The sequence below is a fragment of the Notolabrus celidotus genome, chromosome 5, assembly GCF_009762535.1.
Source record: "Notolabrus celidotus isolate fNotCel1 chromosome 5, fNotCel1.pri, whole genome shotgun sequence".
Lineage (NCBI taxonomy): Eukaryota > Metazoa > Chordata > Actinopteri > Labriformes > Labridae > Notolabrus > Notolabrus celidotus.
Genome location: NC_048276.1, coordinates 18,173,942 through 18,197,794, shown reverse-complemented (window position 1 = coordinate 18,197,794; position 23,853 = coordinate 18,173,942). Strand labels below are relative to the sequence as shown.

General features: G+C 38.8%; 2 protein-coding genes and 1 long non-coding RNA gene across 3 annotated transcripts; 2 read left to right on the top strand and 1 right to left on the bottom strand.

The window, feature by feature from the left end:
* The first annotated feature begins 159 nt into the window (after window positions 1-159).
* Window positions 160-5,219, top strand: rom1a (retinal outer segment membrane protein 1a). The gene is made up of 5 exons (XM_034684439.1): window positions 160-262; window positions 657-890; window positions 3,282-3,712; window positions 3,879-4,125; window positions 4,275-5,219. Exons 2-5 carry the CDS (start codon window positions 741-743, stop codon window positions 4,482-4,484), a joined length of 1,038 nt encoding a protein of 345 aa, XP_034540330.1. The 5' UTR covers window positions 160-262; window positions 657-740; the 3' UTR covers window positions 4,485-5,219.
* LOC117813298 lies at window positions 2,232-7,854 on the bottom strand. The gene is made up of 4 exons (XR_004631389.1): window positions 7,636-7,854; window positions 5,204-5,259; window positions 4,243-4,367; window positions 2,232-3,625 (listed from the first exon to the last, which is right to left on the bottom strand). It is a non-coding gene; the product is annotated as an uncharacterized LOC117813298 (long non-coding RNA).
* Window positions 7,361-23,559, top strand: frmd8 (FERM domain containing 8). Its single transcript, XM_034684435.1, has 11 exons — window positions 7,361-7,647; window positions 9,952-10,049; window positions 10,195-10,362; window positions 11,816-11,917; window positions 14,848-14,906; window positions 15,142-15,308; window positions 17,679-17,894; window positions 17,983-18,106; window positions 18,880-19,029; window positions 20,625-20,850; window positions 21,124-23,559. The coding sequence occupies exons 2-11, from the start codon at window positions 9,959-9,961 to the stop codon at window positions 21,234-21,236; spliced, it is 1,416 nt and encodes a 471-aa protein (XP_034540326.1). The 5' UTR covers window positions 7,361-7,647; window positions 9,952-9,958; the 3' UTR covers window positions 21,237-23,559.
* Window positions 23,560-23,853: the final 294 nt, after the last annotated feature.

The window sequence follows — 23,853 nt, the reverse complement described above, 5'->3', positions numbered from 1 at the left end:
CTTAAATCATGATTTGTACCTAACTATTTATATTGGTCTCATTTTTTGTCCCAAGTTTTTCTCAGACTCAATTTCATTCATTGTATCCATGCATATGAAGTTGTGTTATGAGGATCAGTGTCTCAGAGCTTCATAATATCCATCTCTCTGTCAGGTTCAATTTGTGTTGTCACCCCTGTGTCCCTCTGAACAAGTAATGGGTGCTGAGCTGACAATGGCCTGGATTCATGGACAAGTTTAAGAGGATAGGTTGGCTTTAGAGGTAAGACGCTAACAGAATCCAGCTACCAAATCCAGTGTGCCAAATCCACTGTGTGGCACACTGGAGGGGACGTAGTGGTCTGTGGAGATATCTGGACTTTTTTCAGGACCTTTTGTGCATAAATAAGGTGAACTTTGATACAGTAACGTGTTCAGTTGAGATGCTGCCCTTGAAATTTGAAGCTGTAAAAACTTTTGAGCTAGAATGTTGAGCTAAATGTTGAGCTGTTCTTTTTATTTTTTATTTTTCTGTTTCTCTTTGCAGAGCTTTTATCTGTGTGCTGTAATTGTGATTGTTCTTTCTCTGCTGTTAAGTGTTGAGTTCAACTTCTTGCACCTTGATCCATAAGACTTTCAGAGTCCTGCCTCTCACCTCTTCCTTCTCTTCCTCACAGACAACCACATCATTGTCACCCATCCCCTCATCGTTCTCCTTCCCCTAATTCCCCCGGTAGAGTTCAGATTCCTTCGCTGCAACCATGGTGGTGATGAAGATGAAGTTCCCCTTTCAGAAAAGGGTGAAGCTGGCCCAGGGACTGTGGCTCCTCTCCTGGGGTGCCACGGTGGCTGGAGCTTTGACCTTCAGCCTGGGCTGCATCCTCAAGACCGAGCTTCACAGGAGGGCGGAGGTACTTTTTAAGTCTTTTGCCAAGAATTTTTGAAAATTCCCCAAAAATGTTGTTACATCTGATTAACAAAAATCAATTGTAGTAACACTTAGCAGTTTCACAGCAACAGTTTTTGACCAGTTGTCATGTTTCATAACTAAATGTAGCTGTGTGTGCACGCCAACTGTGTTCACGTAGCCCTTGGTCTGATTGTACCTATGATAGAGAAACTAATAACAAAAAACTGGTTTGGAAATAAAGTCTCCAAACTCAAAGTTGTAATGCAATAAATTAGAAGTAAAGTGTATTAGGTAGTACTAAGTGCTAATTCATATTAGCATAATCAAGTAACGCTGTAACCTGTGTCTGTCTCATTGTTGAACATGAAAAAATATCTTAAAAGGATAAAATGAGTTTGATTCAGTGAAATATGTCCCTGTTGATTGACATTAATAAGACATAGATGCACCTATGATCCACTTAGATGACTGACTCATCATTTACTAAACTAAGCCACACTTAATCGCCCTAATCCACGTTATATCATCAAGGTCAATTCAACTTTGCATTTCATAAAACTACAAAGCTTTAAGCTTTTAAAGTACTTGATAAAGTTTGAATATTATTCAAATATTCAAACAGTCAAGTGCCAAAACACAATAAAGATTTTGCCTTTGATGTTGCAAATATTAATGCAAAATATTGAAGGATCACAAAAAAAGATTCTATTTTGACCTGTTTTCAATTGTTTTACCAATTGATACGTATATGATAATATTCTCATGTCTTTAAAGAGTATAGATGGATGTTTATATTCTGAATAAGGAAAGTAAAAAGATATAAAAGTCATGTCATTCGTAACTGAATAAGCTACATAATCTATAACCCTTCTGAAAACATGTTATAATTCCATGTTACTGTGTGGTCCCATGAAAATATGAAGGGGTGCTGTATCTGAGAGAAGTGTTATGATTATTTTAAGGGCTCTTTATTGGCAGGGGCCCTAAACAATATGAGAACATTTGCAGCCCAATTTGATATTTTTTCATAGGGCCCAAATCCCAGGTAACACCCCAGAACACGTTTGTTGCAGCTGTAAGGTAAAATTGACTCTCATCTATGTGGTTCGTTGTAAGACATACAAAGGCGCACTACATTATGTGCAGTGCTTTACGTGCCCTTTGTATCTTTTCACAGACACTGTATGATGGAAGCTTATTCCACTTAAATCTTCATTGGGGTGGTACAAAATTTCCATTTGTTAAAGTCAAGCATTTAGATAAAACTCTGAGTGAAAATTCATCACTGGGTTATACTACACGAAAACCTAAAGAAATACTTGATTTACTTACAGGCCAATGTAGAAACATTTTATTGAATAGTCTGGGATTGTTTGTCACTGACTTAATAAAAGACTATTAATGTGCTTCATCTTCCCTCAGCAACTCCATTTATTGTAGCTGCCCTTGAGCTAAGAAGCCCATCTAATAAACTTGAAGTGAGCTGCTCAGCACTCAAAGGCTGTGATTGAACTGAAAGGCTCTCAATTATGAATTATTTTGTGACAGGAGTTGTCCACATTTTAGCATTCCAAAATCAGACTCAACTTCATAACGATTTCTCACTTCTTTTCAGGAGAGTGCCTTTCTTCTCTCTATCTCTCTCTTTTAATCTCGGTGTTTCCTTTCAAAGAGCATCTTCATCACACTTCCTTTGAACTTCTAAGCTCTCCAGACTCCCTTTTTTCTCACAAAACTTAAGCTTTGAAGTCAAGATTGTTAACTCAGGCTGAATTAGTTGGACATGTTCATAAAGTGAGGGACAATACATCTATAATTTATACATGTACATCTATAAATCCACCTGTAACTGAATATTCTACCTATAAGCAGATACATATACCCACAGTCTGGTAAGGACTGCTGTGCAAAAATGTGTTTAACTTTGCTTGTTTGATAGTTAAAGCTCCTGTAAGGAAGTTTTGGTTTCTGGCGATTTTGACGCCCCCTGTTGACAAAGTGGTACCTCTTTATCTCTTTGTTGGTTTTGTCTTGTTCTTGTTATATTTTTACAAAAAAAATCTATCTGTCACCTACCCCCTGCAGCATTTTCAGACATGGAAATAAACTATGTAGTAATAAATAAATCTTTATACTAATGGTGTAGTTTGCTGTTGTTGGTCATAAGAAAGCATCAGTATACATTTCAGTCTGTTTTTATCACCAGCTAAAAATTCCCTACTGGAGCTTTAACATGTATTTTCAGATGAATATTGGGGTCATTTTAGGCAAATACATAATGTGAGGGGATATATTTTCTAATGCAACATCATTTAACAAGTTGCTTGATTATCTGCTTGTAGAAAACAAATAGTATTAATGCCTTATATATTTTCCTGTGCCTTACTTACAGGTAATGGATAACTCAGACATACATGTGGTGCCTAACACCCTCATCATTGTTGGTCTAGCCTCTTTGGGAATCAACTACTTTGCTTCAAAGATCTGCCAGGATGCTCTGGATGCCGGCAGATTTCCCCGCTGGAAGACCTTCCTGAAGCCATATTTTGCTGTCTCTTCTTTCTTCACCGTGCTCATGCTGCTGGGGGTCATCATGAGCTACGCAATGACAGGCAGTCTGGAGTCTTCTCTGAAGGGCGGCCTGAGGAACGGCATTCGCTTCTACAAGGACACAGACACACCGGGCCGCTGCTTCCAGAAACAGAACATCGACCAACTGCAGATGGACTTTCAGTGCTGTGGAAACAATGACTTTAGGGACTGGTTTGAGGTCCAGTGGATCAGCAACCGATACCTCGATTTCAACTCCAAGGAAGTAAAGGAGTAAGTTTTGTAATAGCAGTACAGAGCATAGTTGGTTTGGTGTCTCATCTGTGAATATCTATGGAAAAAACAAGGACTTCTAATTACAGTATTGTATCTATAAACAGTCATGAGGTAATATCAAAGTAATCTGAAACATATTTTTATCCTTCTCTTGTTTCCTAAGTCGCATCAAGAGCAATGTGGACGGCCGTTACTTGGTTGATGGAGTCCCATTCAGTTGCTGCAATCCCAGCTCCCCACGGCCATGTATGCAGTATCAACTCACCAATAACTCAGCTCACTACAACTATGACTACCAAACCGAGGAGCTCAACATCTACCTCCGAGGCTGCAGAGAGGCCCTGGTCACCTACTACATGGGCCTGATGAACACCATCGGGACTGGAGTGCTGTCAGTCTTCCTCTTACAGGTGAAGTATGAGTAGATTTACAGAAGTTTGCCAGTGATTTCAGGCAGAGTTGGTAAAAACTGCACTACAATATCCCACTACTATAACTACTCTATGATCTACTTCGCACCTACTCACCAAATTTCTCCCCCTTTGTCCATCACTCTCAGGGCTCTGTGTTGGTGAGCTTGCGGTTCCTGCAGACTTCCATGGAGGCATTGGCAGGGAAGGAAAACACAGAGATTGAGACAGAGGGGTACTTGCTGGAGAAAGGAGTGAAAGAAACCATTATGGAGTACATGGATCCTATAATGAAATTCTTGCTGCTCACCAACAAGGTGGATGAGGGTGCATCGACTAGTACAGCTGCTGCCAGCTAAACCACAGAGGATGTGCACACATGTAAATAATGTTTACACAGAGAGGGCAACTTATGAATAGTTATTGAAATGGAAACACAATACTGATGACAAATGTTCTATGATTCAAAAAATAAGAGACAATATTTTTTATGTCAGATGTCCAACACAGGAGAAGTGAATGTGTACTAAATAACTGTATATTCCTATTCGAATTCTATGCACTGAACTCAACACTATAAACTATAAAGCTTTATGAAAAAATCCCAGGAAGTACCTGTTAACCCATGGTTTTACTTTTTTTCATGCACTTGTCAATACACCTTATAATTAATAACATACTTAAAGGCACATAGCAGATCACATATATACAACTGATAACCCTTTATTGTTATATGTGTTTCACAAAAACACAATAATCCTTTAATTTCCTTTGAACATGTTGTTCATTGGTTGATTTCTGTCCTTGTCAAGATGTATTAAAAGAACTCCTGAATCAGTCAGCAGGTAAACATTAATGTACAACAGTGTACACATATGATGTTTGGTTATACTGGAATTAAATGTGGCTGTAGAGAAATGAGGCACAATGCTCCTTTGTGTTACTAAGGAACAGTACAACAAATGACTTATTAAACTTTGGAGCTACTAATTGCCTTATGAAGTGTAGTAACTCATTGACTCTTTTTGCCTCATCATAGCACACGCAGCTATCTCAAACGTCATCTGTTAGAATTCACCTTCCATAACAGAACCTCCAAGGTGTAACTTTCTTCCTTCTCTCTTCTTGCTGTCACTGTAAGGATATGATTACAAAGACTGATTAATTGCTGTCAGTAATGCAGTGAAAGCTGCTAAGTGTGTCCTCTGGTATGACACCTTTGTTAAAGCTTTTAATCCCATTTGTTAATACCGCACCTGCTGCCCTTGCAGATCTACACCTGCTCCAGGTTGATGATGCAAAATGGACTATGTCAAGGTTTCATTGGCTTATAAACCTCTGAATAATATATTTTGTATTTATTCATTTATTTTCCATTTACAGGGACAATGCAAAAATAATTAATGTTTCTGTAAATATGCCATAGTTAGCCAAAAGGCTAGTTTATATTTGTAGTCCTTTGCCAGATGTTAAAATAGGCTCACCATAATGAACAAGAGTACCAGATTATGTTGAGATACAACTTTCAAAAACAGAGGCAGTGTGCAGTTTTTGTGTGATTTATTTCAGTTCATGGGCAGCTGGTTACATTTTGTGTCTCTGATTTCTATTTTAAACCCATGTTAATAGTTTTATAAAAAGTCCTTTCAAATTATGACTGTGTCTTGAGTGACTTTCTGCAGGTAGTCAGACTTCTTTTGTTTGTACCAGTAGCACTCTTAAAGAGCAAATTTTGATGTGAAATTACAAATAAAACAATTGAAGGCCTCGTTTAGCATTATTGCAAAAGCTCCTATATTTAAAGAAAAGTTTATTGAGCTGTGCAAGTCATTCGGAAATCGATTGAATTATGCAAATATTCTTATTTTACTTATCAATCGTTTTTATTGAGCGTATCTTAGACGAGATATGCCTAATTAATTATAATTTCTTTGAAAACTGTAGCTTGTTAAAACATTTAAAATTAATAGCTGCTGTATTTATTTCCACCTGAAGGCAAAACATCATGATCTGGAACAAAAACATCTTTTACATTTTGAACCTATTACAGAAGCATGACACACTGGACTAGTGTCTTAAAGTACAGCAGTATTTTTAAATTAATCTTGTAGAGCATTTTGTTATCTCACAATCAGACAGCGAGGGCTATTTTTATTCAAAACGGCAAGGCAAGGCTAGGGAACTTTATTTGTATAACGCATTTCATACACGAGGGCAACTGAATGTGCTTTACACTAAAACATTCAATAATAATAATAATAATAATAATAATACTTTATTTATATAGCACTTTTCAATACAAGTAGCAAAGTGCTTTACAGTGGGCAATAAAAACAAGAAGTGCAAAGCAAAATGAAGCTATTAAAAATAAAATGAAATAATAGCTTAAAAACCCTACAAACTTATAAAACAGACCCTTAAAATCAAAGCTAAAATTAAATAAAATAACACATTAAAAGCTTTCCTGTAAAAATGTGTCATGAGTAATGACATAAAGGCATTGGAAACATTCAGACAAGCATAAACGAACACAATTAAAATGAAAATGTAATAAAACAGAAAAGAAAAGGATAATTCGAATATATTAAAAGTGAATTTAAAATTTAAAGATAGGAAGGCAGTGGCAAATAAAAAGGTCTTAATCTTTAACTTAAAAGAGGTGAAAGTTGGAGCAGACCTACAGCTTTCAGGGAGTTTGTTCCAGACATGTGGTGCATAATGACTAAACGCTGCTTCACCATGTTTCGACTAGGGACTGATAGCAGACCAGTACCTGATGACCTAAGAAGTCCAGATGATTCATAAAGCAGCAGCAGATCAGCAATGTATTTTGAGCCTAAACTATTCAGTGCTTTATAAACCATCAGCAGGATTTTAAAGTATATTCTCTGACAGACAAGAAGCTAGTGTAGAGATCTAAGAACTGTAGTGATGTATGCAAAATATAACATATTAACTCTGGCTCCGAACTATTAATATGAGCAGCAGTCCAAGCATACATTCAAAATAATATCCTGCTGGAGTTATCGCAGATTTAATGACGTTTTGTTCACGTGACGTGAAACGACGCGCTCTCACAAATGTGACTCATTTGTTCAACTCATTCTTAAGATCAGACATTTTGAAACCTGTTCCGTTTGAACGAGTTCGAAATGTACACAAGTTATCAGTCATTCTAATTCCAAATGACTTTACTGGTGATTCACTTGAAATATGAGCTATATTGCATTTTGAGATGTTCCAAATTAATTCATTCCTGCTGAAGAGGGGGTCAAGAATTTTCCAGCGTTTATTGTCACACCCAGAAAAGAGTCGTTCAGAATAAACAAATCATTTGCTATTTACACACTAACTGTTGCAGCTGCCCGGAAAGCTAGTTTTAGACAACTGGCTAGCCGTAGCCAGGGCAATAACAGCGGGTTGTTGACCAGCTAATGTGTTTAGCAACGGCGTTATTAAAATTAGAAGGATCCTATCCGGAGAAATAGAAGGAAGCAGAAGGGAGCTTACCGAAAGTGACTGGTAAGTCAGAGAAATGTTCCTTCACTTGGTATTAAGAGTGTGTCAGAGTGTTGGGCGAACCCAAGAGATAGCTAACAAGAAACACATTTTGTGTCAGCTGACGACTGAAATATTTGTTATATCTGAAAAACGACACAAGGACAAAGTTAAAGGTGTCTCTATGATGTTAAATGACAACATTTAATGCGCCAGAAGATAGCATTTTGGCTTCCGTTGCTTTTAAACCAACGGAATTAAATGTAAGTGGCGGTTTATATGTGCCTGAGATTCCTTCAGACTTTGTTTGGGCATGTGAAATTGGTTAAAGACAACCAGTTTCACTTGGACAGAGAACTATCCCGGGCCTCGAGATATTTTAACTACGCTGTATCTTCTGTGTACCAAAGCTGTTGTTACTACACTACTTTAAGTTGTGTTAAATGATGTGAATTCGGGCGAATAACTGTGGGAACAGATGTTATCTCTGACAGGGTGAGGTCAACAGTAGTCGACTGGGATGTTCTGGTTGTTCAGGGTCTTTACGAGCCTCATACCACATAGTGGCGCTGCTGCAAAGTGATGCATTGACTATATTAGCCTGCTTCGTAATGTATTGAAAACATAATTGAAGTAAGTGTATGAAGATGACACACTGTAAGCAGTGGGGGACAAAGCACACAGCTTCATTACTTAAGTAAAAGTATAGATACTCCTAGTGAAATATTAATCCAATACAAGTGAAATTGCTCTGTCAAATTATTACTTAATCAATCAACTCAACTCAACTCAAACTGTATTGTCATTCATCTGGATAGCTTGTATACAGCTGAACGAAATTACGTTTCTCACAGGCAGGTGCAAAGCAGTGCAAGTGCAAACAAAACGACCGACAACAAAGACAGAATATAAAAACAAGACGAAACAACAACGTAAGAACATACTAGAATGGGCTGACTATATGAGTTAAACTAAACTAGACGAACTATGGATAATGGAGTGAATAGATAAATAGATAAAACAGTAAGTGAGACAGTGCAGGGTGCAAATGTTGCAATATAAATATATATTTAATACATAAATAGAACAGCTAAACTATTGGATTGAAATATAGTTGAAGTACTGAAGTACTTGCTTTTAAAAATACTGAGGTATTCAAAGTACTTCTTAAAAAATCTCAAAATGTTGTATTTTTACAAAGCATGATGGCAGTCAAGAATACATAGGGGTACATTCTGTTACATTATGTTTATCTAGAAACCATTACTTGAAATCTCTAAAACTATACCATGGAATAAAAACAGAAACTAAGTTACTCCAAGCACAGACAACTTAGTTTGAAATGTTCATCTGGAATAAAACTAGTTTGTTGTCTACAGACCTCAACATGCTTTCTTAGGTTAGATGGTGATGTTTTGTACGATGTGATGAAATTTGTGTGGTAAAAAGATCAGTGATTTACATCAATACGAATCATTCTTTATTTCAAAAACCTCAAACGTGGGCTTAAAATATAGTCGTGGTGCTTAGGTAGAGAATCATCAACCATCTCATCCATAGCCATCTTTACCACAACTAAATGAACAGACTGATCTGAATAATATTTGATCTGCATTTGCTCTACGCTCAACAGAGGTATGGTTACACCATTGAGACAAGCCAAACACAAGAACACGAACAGTTTACAGTCTTTGGGATCTGATTTCAGAAAAGAGAAGGAAATTCATGAGCTGACTTCAAAGCTAAAGTAGTGAGTAACTAGAGCACTGATAGGAATGTAGTGGAGTCAAAAGTATGATAATTGTCTTTCAAATGTAGTGGAGTAAAAGTGATAAGTACCCCAAAAAAATAATAGTCAAGTAAAGTACAGAAACTCAAAAACTGTACTTAAGTACTGTACTCAAGTAAATTTACTTTGTTACTGTCCAAACATTCAAACATAACTGAAGTGAATAAAGAAGACACACTATAAGTCATCTTAGAAGTTACCTGATTGTTATTTTAAGTATATGTGACACATGTCACACCTTCTGACAACTCCACATTATGCAGCTTACCACTCATGCATGTCAGTAGGGTCCTGCTTGTGCATGTATTTGTATTTTGGCTATGTGCGTGTGTAGCATGTATTAACAACAGATCGAAATTATTTAATATATATTGGAGATTAGTAAAGTATAATGCAATCTGCATAGCTAGATAGGAACAGATGTGTCCATTTGTATTATACATTAACTTTTTAGAAAGTCCAGGGTTTGTATCAAATCTTGTATTGTGCATGTTGTGTTACTGTGTTTATACTGTGAGTGATTCTGACTTGTGTTCCAGATAAGAGATGGAAGGAGATGACTGCAGTTTTCCTCCAGATTCATCGGATGATCACTCACAAAGAGGAAGTGTTGCTTCTTCTGCAACACTTTCCCGTGGTACGTTGAAGCAAAAATAATATCACTAGTCTGCACTACATTTATATGAAGCAAATTAATTCCAGAGGGAATTTTGAGTTGGAAATGTGTTATTTTTTTTTGTGTTAACTTCTTCATTTCACTTTGCTTGTCTGTGTTCCCACAGCTCAAGATGTGCTTATATACCTGTTCGGGGACAGTGCAGTACACTTATCAGTAGAAGGGCTCAGCAGTGTCAGTGTGCAGGAGCTGGGTCGCAGTGTTCGTGAGGCTCTTAATGTTCCTGAGTCTGCACAGGAAGCATTTGCCTTCTGGCTTTGTTCTCCACTGCTCGGTAAGAACTTTTTTCCTCACACTATTTACTCTTATTCAGGACGGCTGCCATGCTTTATCTTTGAGTGCTGTTATGTCAGAATGTTGATGTGTAAATGGATGCTGCTTTCTCTTAGACAAATCAAAATTCAGCTACAAAATTTTGAGATGTACATTATGTGATTTTATTTTATTTTTTGCGCTATGCTAGTCAGTAAATGTTTCTTCAAAAGACCTGAGTCACTCACAGGGTCCTTGTATTAAAAGCTTTTCTTTTTCAAGGCTACAGAATGATAGTCACGATGACTCTGTTGCCCTGAAAAAGAAAGGCTTATAACTCAGTGACCCTCTGAGTGCCTCAGACCTTTTGAAGAAGTTTGAACCTGGATCCCCACACTGAAGAGCACCAGAGAGACACCTTTTTTTCTGCACCTGTTCTGCACCCTGCAGCACTTAAACAATACAGACTGAGTACTGTACTACTTGTATTATGAATAAATTGGTACATGCAAGTTCAGTTAAGTATGTTTAAGTAGTGTTAGGGTAAGAGTTTTAACATCAGGTCATCATCAAACCTGCATTTGCTGGCTTTAGCTTGGATGTCGCTGTTTACCTTTTCAGTTAATGCTGCCTTACTTTAATGTAAGAAGCTGTCGTATCAAATTAAGAAAGAGCAGGAAAACACACACATTGTTTACTTCCCTGTGTAACATTTCTCCCCATCTCCTGAAGTCCACAACTTGGGTGTCATTCTTGACTCCACCCTCTCCGGTCACACATCAAATCAGTCACAAAGTCTGCCTTCTACCACCTGAAGAACATCTCCCGGCTGTGCCCATCTCTCTCCGATTCAGTTGCCCAGACCTTCATCCATGCTTTCATTACCTCCCGGCTGGATTACTGCAATGGAGTCCTGTTCGGGGTACCCAGCAATGCCCTGGACAGGCTCTTATACGTGCAGAACTCAGCTGCCAGGGATCTCACGCACACCAAGCCCACTCTCATTCACCTCCACTGGCTCACTGTAAAGTACCGCATCACCTATGAGCTCCTCCTCCTCACCTACAAATCCCTGCATGCCCTTGCCCCCCAATACCTGGCTGACCTCCTCCACCAACACACTCCATCCCGGAACCTACGGTCTTCGGACCTGGATCTCCTCTCCATCCCCCGGACTAAGCTGCGGACCTTTGGGGACAGAGCATTCAGTGTGGCAGCCCCCACTCTGTGAAACTCTCTCCCTCCTGACATCCGCAGCACCCCAACCCTGGACACTTTTAAGAAAGCGGTCAAAACGCACCTTTTCCTCAAGGCCTTTCCCCGTTAGATATCCCCACCTACCCCCCAGACCCCCTACCTGACCCTGTGAAGCGACCTTGGGTTTCTTGAAAGGCGCTGTATAAATACCTGTTGTTATTATTATTATTATTATTATTATTATTATTATTGACATTTGCCTCTTCCTCACTCCTCAGATTTACAGTTAAAGGCAAGACATCAACCCTACAAGCTGTGTCGGCAGTGGCAGGACTTGCTTTATCGTTTCACTCAGGCCTCAGAAGAAGACATTTCACAAGGTGAGAGTTTGGCCTGTCATGCTGTTAAGAAACATTCTTTATCCAAAGCATGGTGTGGAGGACTCGGCCAATCAAGTCAAATTCCTGCTTGATGTATTTGCCACGTATACCGTTAACCAGGCTTCTTGACTAACTTGTTATGAGAGCGCTTATCTTGACAAAGACAGGAAGAGGGTGGCAGCGGTGCGGTCTGAAGCAGTAAAAGGAAAAACACGTCACTTGTAGTGATGTGCTGTGAATCCAGAGTAAGAGTGAAGATATTCCTAAAATGAAAAAGTCTGTGAACTGTAGGTTGGTGCCCTTACCGAAACAGGATAATATTTATTAACATTGCTAACAAGAATATACATTTGGCCAGATGGCTGCTTTAATTAAAAAATTCCAACTCAAAAACAACAATAAAAATGAGGCCACATCTTGATTTATCACATCAAGTATACCAACCCTGTGTAGGAGGGAAATATGATTAATTAATAGATGTATGGAATGTCATTTAATTGTAAATTATGTACTGATGAATGCACAATCAGTACAGTACATTCTGTGACTCAGTGTGTGTTTGTATGCCAAGCACAGCCCTGTTTCTGTCTGCAGCTGCTCCCTGTGGATTTGTACTTCATTTATGTATTGTTAGTGCTCAGTAGCTTACTCAGTGTAAATAACGTTTAAAGTGCTGTGAGGTTTCTACAGAATAAATCTTAAGAAAATGGAGAGTTTGACTCTCAAGCAACAAACACCTGTGGCTGAACAAGCAAAGTAAAAGTAAGAGCGTGTTGGAAATCAAACCTTGTGAACAGCTCAGAGAGAGAGTGTTTAAAATTGCTGCATATTTGTCAAACAAAATCACACAACAGTTACCACATAAGTTTGGACAGAACGAAATATTAATCCTCTGCAGAGGAGGTGGTGTTTTTTTTTTAGACATTTTGACTTTTTAATCTTTCAGATTCTATCAATATTATCCAGAGGCATGTTGAGGAAGAGGGATTTTCAGCAAACCAGACCAATTAATGTGCAGCAGTGCTGGCAATATATTGGCAAATCCAGTGCACAGACAAACGCCAAAAAGATACATAATCAAAATTGAAAGCGCTATCCCGTCAGAGGTGTCAGTCCAACTACATTAGTGTGCAAATCTTTAGTTATAGTTATACATTTGAAACCAAAGGAGATCTGAAACTGTCAAGATTACAACGTGTTAGGTTCTTAAGAATTTGCTAACACCTAAGAGTCCTAAATTAAAGAGATGTTGGCTTGTAGATCTGATTATTTATTTTCCACTCAAAGCCCTGATATAGTGACTGCAGACACACCTGTGACTGCTGACACACATATTTGCAATGATCAGTCCAGCAAGGCACTTGGTTAGACTGACAGGTTTGGCCTCCGTTAAAGCAGAATTGAAAGAATTCAAATCAGTCAATATAAACAGTAGTTGATTAACAGCATTTTTTTTTTTTTTTTTTTTTTTTTTTTTTACAGATAAGATTATTCAGTTTAACAGCAACACAATAAGGAATTAGCTACTGTTGGTGTGGCTTTATCTGCCTGGTTGTCTTTGTCTTCTGTGAAGTTTGACTACAGGTTTTTGTATTTTGGGCTAATCGTTGGACTTAAACACTGATGAGACGAGAAACAGCTTTGCCCTTCAAAGTACTGATACACACATTGGGAATTTGACAAATTTTTTCCAAAGATGTTCTACACTTTCTGAAACAATTTATAAAATCCTAATATGAATAGACACATAGGTTAAAATAAAATCAACATTAGTGTGGATTTTTTTGTGTACATACACACAATAATAATAATAATAATAATGATAATAATAATAAAGTTTATTTAAAAAGCACTTACCAAAACAGACATTACAAGCACTTTACATCATCAAAACCCACAAAAAAGAGAACAAAGCAGGGGGGGTATATGGGCTGGCAAGACAGTTTAAGAGGAACAGCTGAAAAAAGAGTAAAAGAAACTACTAAAAGCAATTAAAACAAATAAAACGATGAAATCCATGAATAAAAGTAAATGAAAAATAAATATAACATCGTGGATAAAACAATATCACAGGAAGGCCTTTTGATATAAATATGTTTTCAGCCGTGATTTAAAAGAAGATACTGATGCAGCTCGCCTGAGATCCTCAGACAGGTCGTTCCACAGTCGTGGAGCCTGAACAGCAAACGCTTGCTCACCCTTTGATTTCAACTTTGTAACGGGAACTTTAAGGAGGTTCCTGCCTGAGAATCTGGCGCTTGTGGGGTGACAGCAAATCACAGATATATTCGGGGGGCCAGGCTGTGAAGTGCTTTAAAAGTGATAAATAAAACCTTAAAATCTTTTCTAAAAGCAATGGGCAGCCAGTGTAGGGTCATTAAAACCGGAGTAATGTAATCTCTCTTCTTGGTTTTAGTTAAAAGTCTTGCTGCTGAATTCAAGCATGAAACATCCTTCAGGTTGACTTGGATGAGACACAGATTAAGTGTCATACATGAGGTGTCAGACTCTGACTCATGTTGGTGTTGTTTGTCATGACTTTGACCATCAAAGATAAACAGCCCACATTGCTTTTATGTGATATTGAAGGTCTTTCAGAAGGACAGGTAATGGTCTGCAAAGTGCACCAAAAAAAGAAAAGAAAAAAAGAGCAGTGACAGCTCTCCAGTTAGAAAACCAACAAATCCATTATCTGATGTTTTTATAGAAAAAAGAAAGGGTTTCCTCCCACACTACAGGAGAGGACAATAAGCTGTAGCAGAGTGGGTTTGAGGGGGCTTGACTGGCAGATACCCACACCTCTGCTAAAATGTTTGTCTCAATACTCTCACTCCTCCACTCCTCGGGCTGAGTCCCACTCAGTGACAATTTTACAAAATGAGAATAAAGATCTCTCTCTGATGCATTATTGTGCTCTGCTTTTTCCTCAGATGAGCCATATCTCCAGTTCCGCCGTAACGTGTTTTACCATAAATCCAAAGAGCTTCAGGTACTGAGAACTTTCATTTACGTAGATATAAGTGAATTATGTCAGAATGTATATTTATCACCTCTTTCTTTAGATCTCAAGTTTGTCTTAACGGATAAAATCCAGAAGAAGCTTAAATGAAGATTTTGGGTTCATCAATGATTTTTTCCCTTTCTTTAAAAAAAAACAAAACTGTTCTAACGTTGACTCTGAGCTGCAGTTGTCTATTTCTCGTCACTGTCTCTATCCTGAGCAGATAGAAGATGAGGGAGTGCTGAAACTTCTGTACGAGGAGGCCAGGAGTAACATCCTCTCAGGGCGATACCCCTGTGATCCCGAACACTGGACTGACCTTGGAGCCTTGTCTCTTGCTTTCGAAGAGGGAACTGGTCTGAACGTCACACAATTTTCTACTGCTGTAAGGTTAGTTAGATATATTGGCATAAAGAATCTTGTTCAAATTCAGGTTGTTGGTTTTAAATGCTTTTTAAAAGTAGTACAGATGGTTGTATTTCAATTTCCGTGAAGCAATAGTTCAACATTTTATAAAATAGTCCTAATGGCTTTCACACCATTTCACAAAGAGTTAAAAGAGAGGGTTGATACCACAGCACAGGAGAGTTGGAACTTGGAGTAGAATAATTGCTGGAACAGGAAAATGCCAACTTGGCTCTAACTAAAGGAAACAAAATCTGCCTCCCAGCTCCTCCAAAGTTTACTTTTAATCTGCAAAAAATGGTAATGTAGCCAAAGGACTACTTCAAAGTGTTGATCACAACAGGTAAGTGGAATATGTCCATAAACTAAACCTGTACCTGTACTACATAGGGTTGCAAAGGAGTGGAACATTTCCATAGGAAGTTAAGCTGGGGAATTTTGGAAATATATACAAATTGGAAACTTTCCATGGGAATTATGGGAATTGAGGGTAATTTAATGGAAAGGTATCATATCCAAGCATAAATATTTGTTTTGTTATAAGCAGACATCCATCCAAAATAGAAATCATCTGTGCATTTGATGGAGGAATGCACAGTGCATGTAGGGGGCATGGTCTCAATAGCCCTCAAGCAACAGTGTGCTATGTGCATGTGATTGAGGAATAGCATATATATTCAACTGCACTTGCATGAAATCTGTTTTTTTTAGGCAGGATTATGCTAAAATATATTTTCCCCAACTATATTTAACTTCCCTATTTAGAGCCAACCTTCAATTTAGTAAATTCCTGGTTTGGTCCTGTTAATTCCCATGGAAAGTTTCCAACTTTGAAAATTCCCAGAATTTTGCAACCCTAGTACTACAGCCAGACACCAATAAGTTTTGGCTTCACTTCAGGGGAGTGGTTTTGTCATCCATGTTTTTACACAGTCTATAGTCCAGATTGTTGGCTAACTGTGTCCTTTTTATGCTAGGCTAAGCCCACTATTAGTAGTACATTGTACTAACATAAATTAGAGCGGTAACACGTCCCCCTTTAAACATCAGCTAGTAATAGTAAGGCCTATTTCCTTAAATTTCTGTTATTTGCTTGAAGACATATCCATAACTGAAATGAATGACATTTTATTCCTAATGTTTTTTATTAAGCTTTTACTAAAATATGCTGTTGGAATAATTTAAGTCAAAATGTGTTGTAGCTATATAAGCACAATGCACACACACACTGATGTTTCCTTAGAAGTGAGGCAGTTTCAGGAACCTTCTAGGTCAGACAATCACGACTTTGCTGATGTAGATACTTTGTCTTGATTTTTTTCCCACTTGACCTTCTCTTTTTTTGGCTCCAGGCCTGTCTTTTGGCTGCATTTTTCTGAAGTTCACATTTGACCTGGTTTTAGTTTTTTTTTTTAGAAGAAAATGAAGAACCAAGTAATGACCACTGCTGCTCATTTTGTCAGATTGCGAGAGGCGGCTTAATGCACCTCAGAGAATAGACGCTGTGAAAAACACAACAAAATTCACGTACCCTCAACCCAAATTCTCTAAAGGGCTCACAGACTGAGCAGCTTAAGGTTAACTTTGACACAATTAGCGAACACAAGCTGCAATTTGATGAAAATCCACAGGCATTGTGAAAAAAGGTCAACAGAGCCTCTTGAGTTTGATGGGGCTCTGATTTTTTTTAATATGGATAACATTCATACTGTGCCACCACAGCAGTGTTTTCAGGCTGATTGTTAGTTTGTAAGTGTCAAGTGCTAGAATGGATGAGGTGACATTTTTGATTGTAGTGGGATCATCGTGGAAATGTGTTACTGTTTAAAGCCTCTCAAGACTTGATCATGAGAGAGGGTTTAGGAAAAACTGGTGCTAAACAGGTCTCCTCTAACACTGTACAAGTAATACATCTAAATATAGAGTTTAATCACTGTTCCCCTTTTTTACAAACTCCCGACAGTTTCAGGATGTCTACTGATTCTTATGAATTTGTTTTGCTTACAGTGTTTCAGTTACAGGTCTTTGTTTGTGTTTGAGTTGACTCTACTTCCTAAAATAATCTCTCTACAAACAGAGGTATTTCATCATAAAATCACTAAATTCACTTTGTGTTTCTGGCCCTGTTCACACCTGGTATTATCATGCATTCTTGGTGGTCTTATCACACATGGTCACCAGACACACATGTTAAGATGCATTCTGGTGCTAAGTATGAGAGATGTACTTAAAGATATAATTTTGTGATTAGATCTGTGAAAACACATGTTGATACCAGCTATAAACAGGGCCCCTCACTATGAAACTGCACATCATGTCCTAAACGCATTATACACACTCATCTGCTTCCCACAGAGAGAAGAAACTGTCCTCGTTTGTACCAGCGCATGTTGCCATGGGGGGCGGAGGTTTGTTCTCCACACTGAGAGGAAAGTCGAGTCGTCATGCGGGGCTGGAGCAGAACCTCTTGCAGGCGTACAGAAAGATCAGCACATCTGCTGAAAGCGCTCCTGAGCCCACACAGCTCCTACACCAGTACCTCAACACATGTCACACGCTGCCTTATTACGGGTACAAGCTGTTGTAATGAGCGATTTTCATTCCTTTTAAAAATATTTTTGTTATTATAGCTTTGAATTCACATTTACTTCTACAACAGGTGTGCTTTCTTCATGGGAGAGATTGACAAACCAGCGCAAGGGATTCTCCAGAGGGGGAAACGTAAAGCTGTCAACGTTGGGATCTGCCTGGAGGGAGTTTATGTGATGGATGTCAAAGAGAAGGTGAGCACTGGATTGTATTTAATTTTGTCTGTCATATATGCACTCGTGAAAATTCCCTCTACCCCGAAAGTATCTTGTTCACACATGTTGCCTCACAGCATAAAGTGTCCCCTGTTGGACAAAGAGGGTGGTAGGCAGGAAGAAGGAGATGAGTCTTAGGAGGCAGGAGATGACATCAGAAGCATGTTGCTGTCTTTGTTTTGAAAATGATTATTCTTCTTCCACCTCGTATGTTTTTATTCACTTTAATACAAGTCATTCTCCCAGGTTCGTACCAGTCACATGATATAAAGATCTTAATTCCCATCCAGTCACTTGCTCAATTTATGAAGGGACTGGCAAGAGATAAAATAAGGCGGAAAAATTTGTTTGATTGCGTTCACACATGCAGCCAACATCAAAGGTTTTGGGAAGTTTAGTGTATATGTGAAAACAGCTCTTCATATGGGTTGTCTACTGTCTGAGTCAATCATGTTGGCTGGATTTTCTTGATATTTGAGGACTTTTTTGTCATGTTCCTGCATTGTTTGGTATTTTCATTGTTTGTATTTTTATACTTTGCTCTTTTGTATGTTTTTGCTTGTCTGTCAAACCCTTGCTTTTAAAGGTGCTATATGAACAAAGTTATTATAATGATATTATTCTTATTATTTCTCTGAAATAAGAACGCAAAGTCAGGCTAGTAATATAAAAATATAATGCTATTAATCCCACACACAAAGCAGAAATGCTGAAACTACCATATTTCATCTGTTCAACTCGTTTCCTTGCAGCATGTGTTGCTCGGTCTGCGCTTCAATGAGCTTTCCTGGGACCACAGCTACCCTGAGGAGGAGGGCGACTCACACATTCTGTGGCTTGAGTTTGATGGGGAGGAAGATGGCACACCTGTCAACAAGCTGCTAAAGATCTACTCTAAACAGGTACACAATATTAGTGACATTTATCTTCTGCACAACTTTACATAAGATAAGATATACTTTATTGGTCCCACATTGAGGGCAATTATTTTGTTACAGCAGCTTACAACACAGGACAGGGGAATACAACAGTGTACTAACATAATAATAGCAATGATAAAGGTAGAATAGAATAGAATAGAATAGAATAGAATAGAATAGAATAGAATAGAATAAAATAAAATATGGCAGCTATTACAGATATACACACTATGTACACTTATATCAGATAAATAGATAAGGTAAGTTGTTACACGGATACAATTTCACCAGGTTATTTAAAAAAACTTTCATGTAGTGGAATGAAAGATGAGAACAGATGATTAACGGGACACAGCAGTGCTGGTGTTAAACAGTCTAATTGCAGATGGGATGAAGGACCTGCGGTAGCACTCCGTCCTGCAGGATGGGAGTCTCAGTCTGCTGCTGAAGGAGCTGCTCGGGGACCCCACAGTCTCATGCAGGGGGTGAGAGGGATTGTCCATGATGGATGTCAGCTTGGCTAACATCCTCCTCTCATCCACCTCCTCTATGGAGTCCAGAGGACAGGCCAGGACAGAACTGTCCCTCCTGACCAGTCTGTTAAGTCTTTTCCTGTCCCTGTCTGTGCTCCCTGCTCCCCAGCAGACCACTGCATAGAAGAGTGCAGACACTACCACAGTGTCATAAAATGTGCGTAACAGAGTCCTGCACACTCCGAAGGACCTCAGTCTCCTCAGCAGGTGCAGACGACTTTGGCCCTTCTTATACAGGACATCTGTGTTGTGAGACCAGTCCAGTTTATTTTTGAGGTGAACACTCAGGTATTTGTAGGTCTCCACCCTCTCCATGTCCAATCCCTGGATGTTCACTGGTGCAGTCTGGGGTGTCTTCCTGTGGAAGTCGATCACCATCTCCTTGGTCTTGCTGGTGTTGAGCTGAAGGTGGTTTAGCTCACACATACATTAACATGTGTGTTTAACCTTCATCAACCAGCGTGAACACTTTGCTCCAGTACGGCTGAATGTGCAGTTTCATGTTGATAGGTTATTTTGTCACACCTGTTGACATGGACAACTCTACCCCCTCTGCTGTTATTTGTCACTCTCTCTGGTGGAAACACATTCTTAACATGATTTCCAGATGTAGTCTTCTGATGCGCTTCTCGCATCAAATCCCTTTGACAAGAAGAGCGGGTATGTTTCCATCTCTGGAGAGCGTATGGCACCTGGTGTTTGTGAGACCTCTAAGGTCAGGTGCTGCTGCCGGGGCTGTTTGCCCTTAGAGCAGCACAACACTTGATACTAGAGTTGGATCCAAATAGATTGGAAATATGTTGCTGCGCTCACAGTGCCCATGTGATCCTCCATTAATGATTGGGAAGTGGAAAAGAAGGGTCTCAGCCAGCAGAGAGTGCAGAGTTGTTACATAACAGTGGAAGCTGCGACACATAATAACACAGGGCCCTAATCCAAAAGCAATGTGACTTCTAACGGCCTGTGTTTCACTAATGGACCGTCAAAAGTAAAGCGCTGACTTCCAACCATCCGACTTGATCATTTGTGTTCTCTGTCTGATAGGCGGAGCTAATGAGCGGCTTCATTGAGTTCTGCGTGGAGATTAAGTCTGCGTCAGAGGGGGGAGCTGCAGCTGAAATGGACGGTGAGATGAGTTCCCAGCAGCCCGCTGGGCAGGACGGCAGCAGCAGGAATGGTCGCGGAGGACGGCGAGGTATGCTGCGCAGGCAGAGCAGTGTTCTGTGCAGTCGAGTTCACTCACTGAACACTATCAGCTACGTGGACAACGGTGAGTCTGAAGAGTACACAAGGATTTACTGACAATACAAGGGTCTAAAGTATACTGAATGTACTTTGTACTATGTTCCCACCTATTATGCTTTATAGTTGTACAAAAGGAATGCATTTTGTTTACTATTTTATATTTCAAAGACACTTATGCATGAACATTATGAGCCTTTTAAAATACTTTTGAATGGTTGGTCATGAAAATAGAAAATGGAATTGTCAGCTAACGTCCAAATATAACTGTATTGAGATTATTTGTACGTTTGTCTTTCAGGTAAAGAAATCAAACGCTTGAAGCCGAAAAGAGCTGCGTCCTTCTTCGCCCGGCAGCCGTCTGCAGCCGCGTACTCTGCTGTGCAGGTGACAGAGAGTCTGGAGCAGGGTTAAACTCCCTGATCAGCGCCCGCATCTCAAAGACCAAACCTGAACAATGTACACAGAGTTTGAACAGAAAAGACTTTTTACAAGCTTGAGACAATTAACTGATAATATATGAACATGAAAAGGACCAAGCGAGGGATCTTAGTGTGAGTTACAATATTTATCTTCTGAAGTTGTGTAAATTTAGAGAGTACAGTAATGTGAAAAACAAAATGATCTACTAAGAGCAATGCTTCCAAGGTTAAACTGAAGTGGGCTATTTATTAGTTTGGCCTTACATAAAGAACATATCACGTTCTGTGAGCTGCATATAATGGACCTGCTACATTAGTATCAGACAAGCCTTAGAGAAATCCTTAAACCTTTCTGCAGCTCTCTGGAGCTACTACTGCTATTATTCAAAAAATGTTAAACCGTATGTGGGTAGAACCACTGCATTACCTCTATCTGCAACTGAACATCAACATCATCGCAATACATCTTTTTTTTACTCGAACAAGAAACAGTGACACAGTCCTCCTTAACCAAGAGTAACCACAAGCTCTCAACAGTCAGCATGACAGACACTTTCAGGGGACGATCTGAGGGCGTGCTCGATTTATTCTGCTTTCTCAAACTGCCAGTGCCTTGTTCTCATGAAGACGTTATAGAAGAGTACTGGTAGTAACGTTTAGTGGTTGCTGTTGTTGATTATAACGACCATATGGGAGCAGATTTTCTGTGTTGTGGAAGTTTCTTGTAAGTACATGCTTTTGAAGGCTTTGATATGGTTCATATCTTCAGCTGTTTTTATAAGAGGACTGTGCAGGTGCATATCACATTTTCTTAATTGTAAGAGCAAAATAGCTTTGATGTAGTCGAACCATGTTAAAAAAAAAAAAACACAGCATCCTGTTGTAGAAGCTTAAATTCACCTTCAGAGTTTTTTCAGTAGGCAGCATTTAAAAGATATGCACCATTTAAAAAAAACAAACAAGAGGAAAAAATGTGCAAGGAGTTAGTGAAAAGATCCATATTCTTCATCGTGACTGCACCCTAACATGCTGTTTTTCATGCAACTTAAGTTACCACTTGGCATGTGATATTCAAAGTTTGTGTGCCATGCACAGTTTTTCTGACTGAGGTATTACCTGCTTGGTGAGGCCTGGATAACAAATAAAACCACGTCAACAGGTACTTCTCCCGTTTACAGACTCACTCAAATAAGAATTATATCAGACTTCAACCTCCATGTCTCAGCAATCATGGTTGACATAAGTTGAAAGAAAAGGGGAACACTGTCTTTACCGACAAATGCTATGGCTGCCTTTTACAGCTTTGTACATAAAGGAACATTAAAATACCACTATTGATGTAAAAACTGACGCTTCTGGGACAGATTGACGCCACTTGTAGGCGACCATGTGCTTGGTGCATATTGCAATGATTGTCTTATAAAGAGCATATGAATATGCTAGTCAAGTCTCAGTGTGTACACCAAAGCAAGCCCATGTAACATGCTGCAACACAGTGTGCTACCTAACTGGCTCAGAGACAGAATCCACTTTCCAGGAGTCCTCAAGGTCTCCCTCTGACCGCCACCTTAAAGCAGATGCAGGCGGTTCTTGTCTTTTCTGCAAATGTAACTAACAGGATCACGTCAGTGATAACCATGACAGAAGGTGAACATCTTTATGAAACTGCCGTCCCTTGAACACGATGTGGAGTTGTGCAGGTGTCATGTATTTCTCCTGATTCCTCTGAGCATGCAAACAGAATGTTTTTACCTTTCTAAACTTCATGTTGTTATAAATCAGCTACTGTCTGTAACCTTACGGCAGCAGTCCAGTATATTGTTGCTAACTAACACTATGCATGTCACATTGTAGAATAGGCATTCCAACAGACTACACATCATGTGATGCTGCACTATTAATACACTGTTTATAAGTCTTTTGAATCTGCAGATGTTCTTCTATTGTTTGTTAGCTTTATGAGAATATTTTTACTTTCATTTTCATATACTTTTTACACAAGAATGAAGTGAAGTGATAGATCATAATAAGCATTACCTTCTCAACTTTGCAGAAGCATTAAGTGCCTTTTTGTTAGTACTGAGTTGGTGTCTGAGTGACTGTTGCTTGGAAACAAGAAATCCACATTTTTGTGTCATTGCCATTATTAAAAAAAACCTTTTTTTTATTATGTTCCCTTGGTTTGAAAGCAGACAATGCATTTCATCTTTCCTATCTGATGTGAGTGTGTTATTCTGGAAAACTACACTAGGCTGCTGTTGAACAGTGTGATGTGGTTCTTCTCAGTAAAGTGGTTAGTTCTGCCTTCATTCAAATATGTGTAATGTGCTTTTTTTAAGTAAAAGGGGAATCATTGTATTGTGTTTTTATCAGGGCAAGAGGCATTACTAAGTTGATCCATATGTTTAAGATCCAAAAATTTGACCCCCTCCACTTAGCAGACAACATTTTAAATATATATATATATATATATAATGAGAGAGCTTGAAAGTCTTAACTCCGTGAAAAAAGGATACAAAGCAGTGCGTTCCATTTTAATATTGTAAATTTAATGTCTAAATACTGAAGGGCAAAGTTACTCCTGTTAATATGTTTGCCTTGTTATCCCC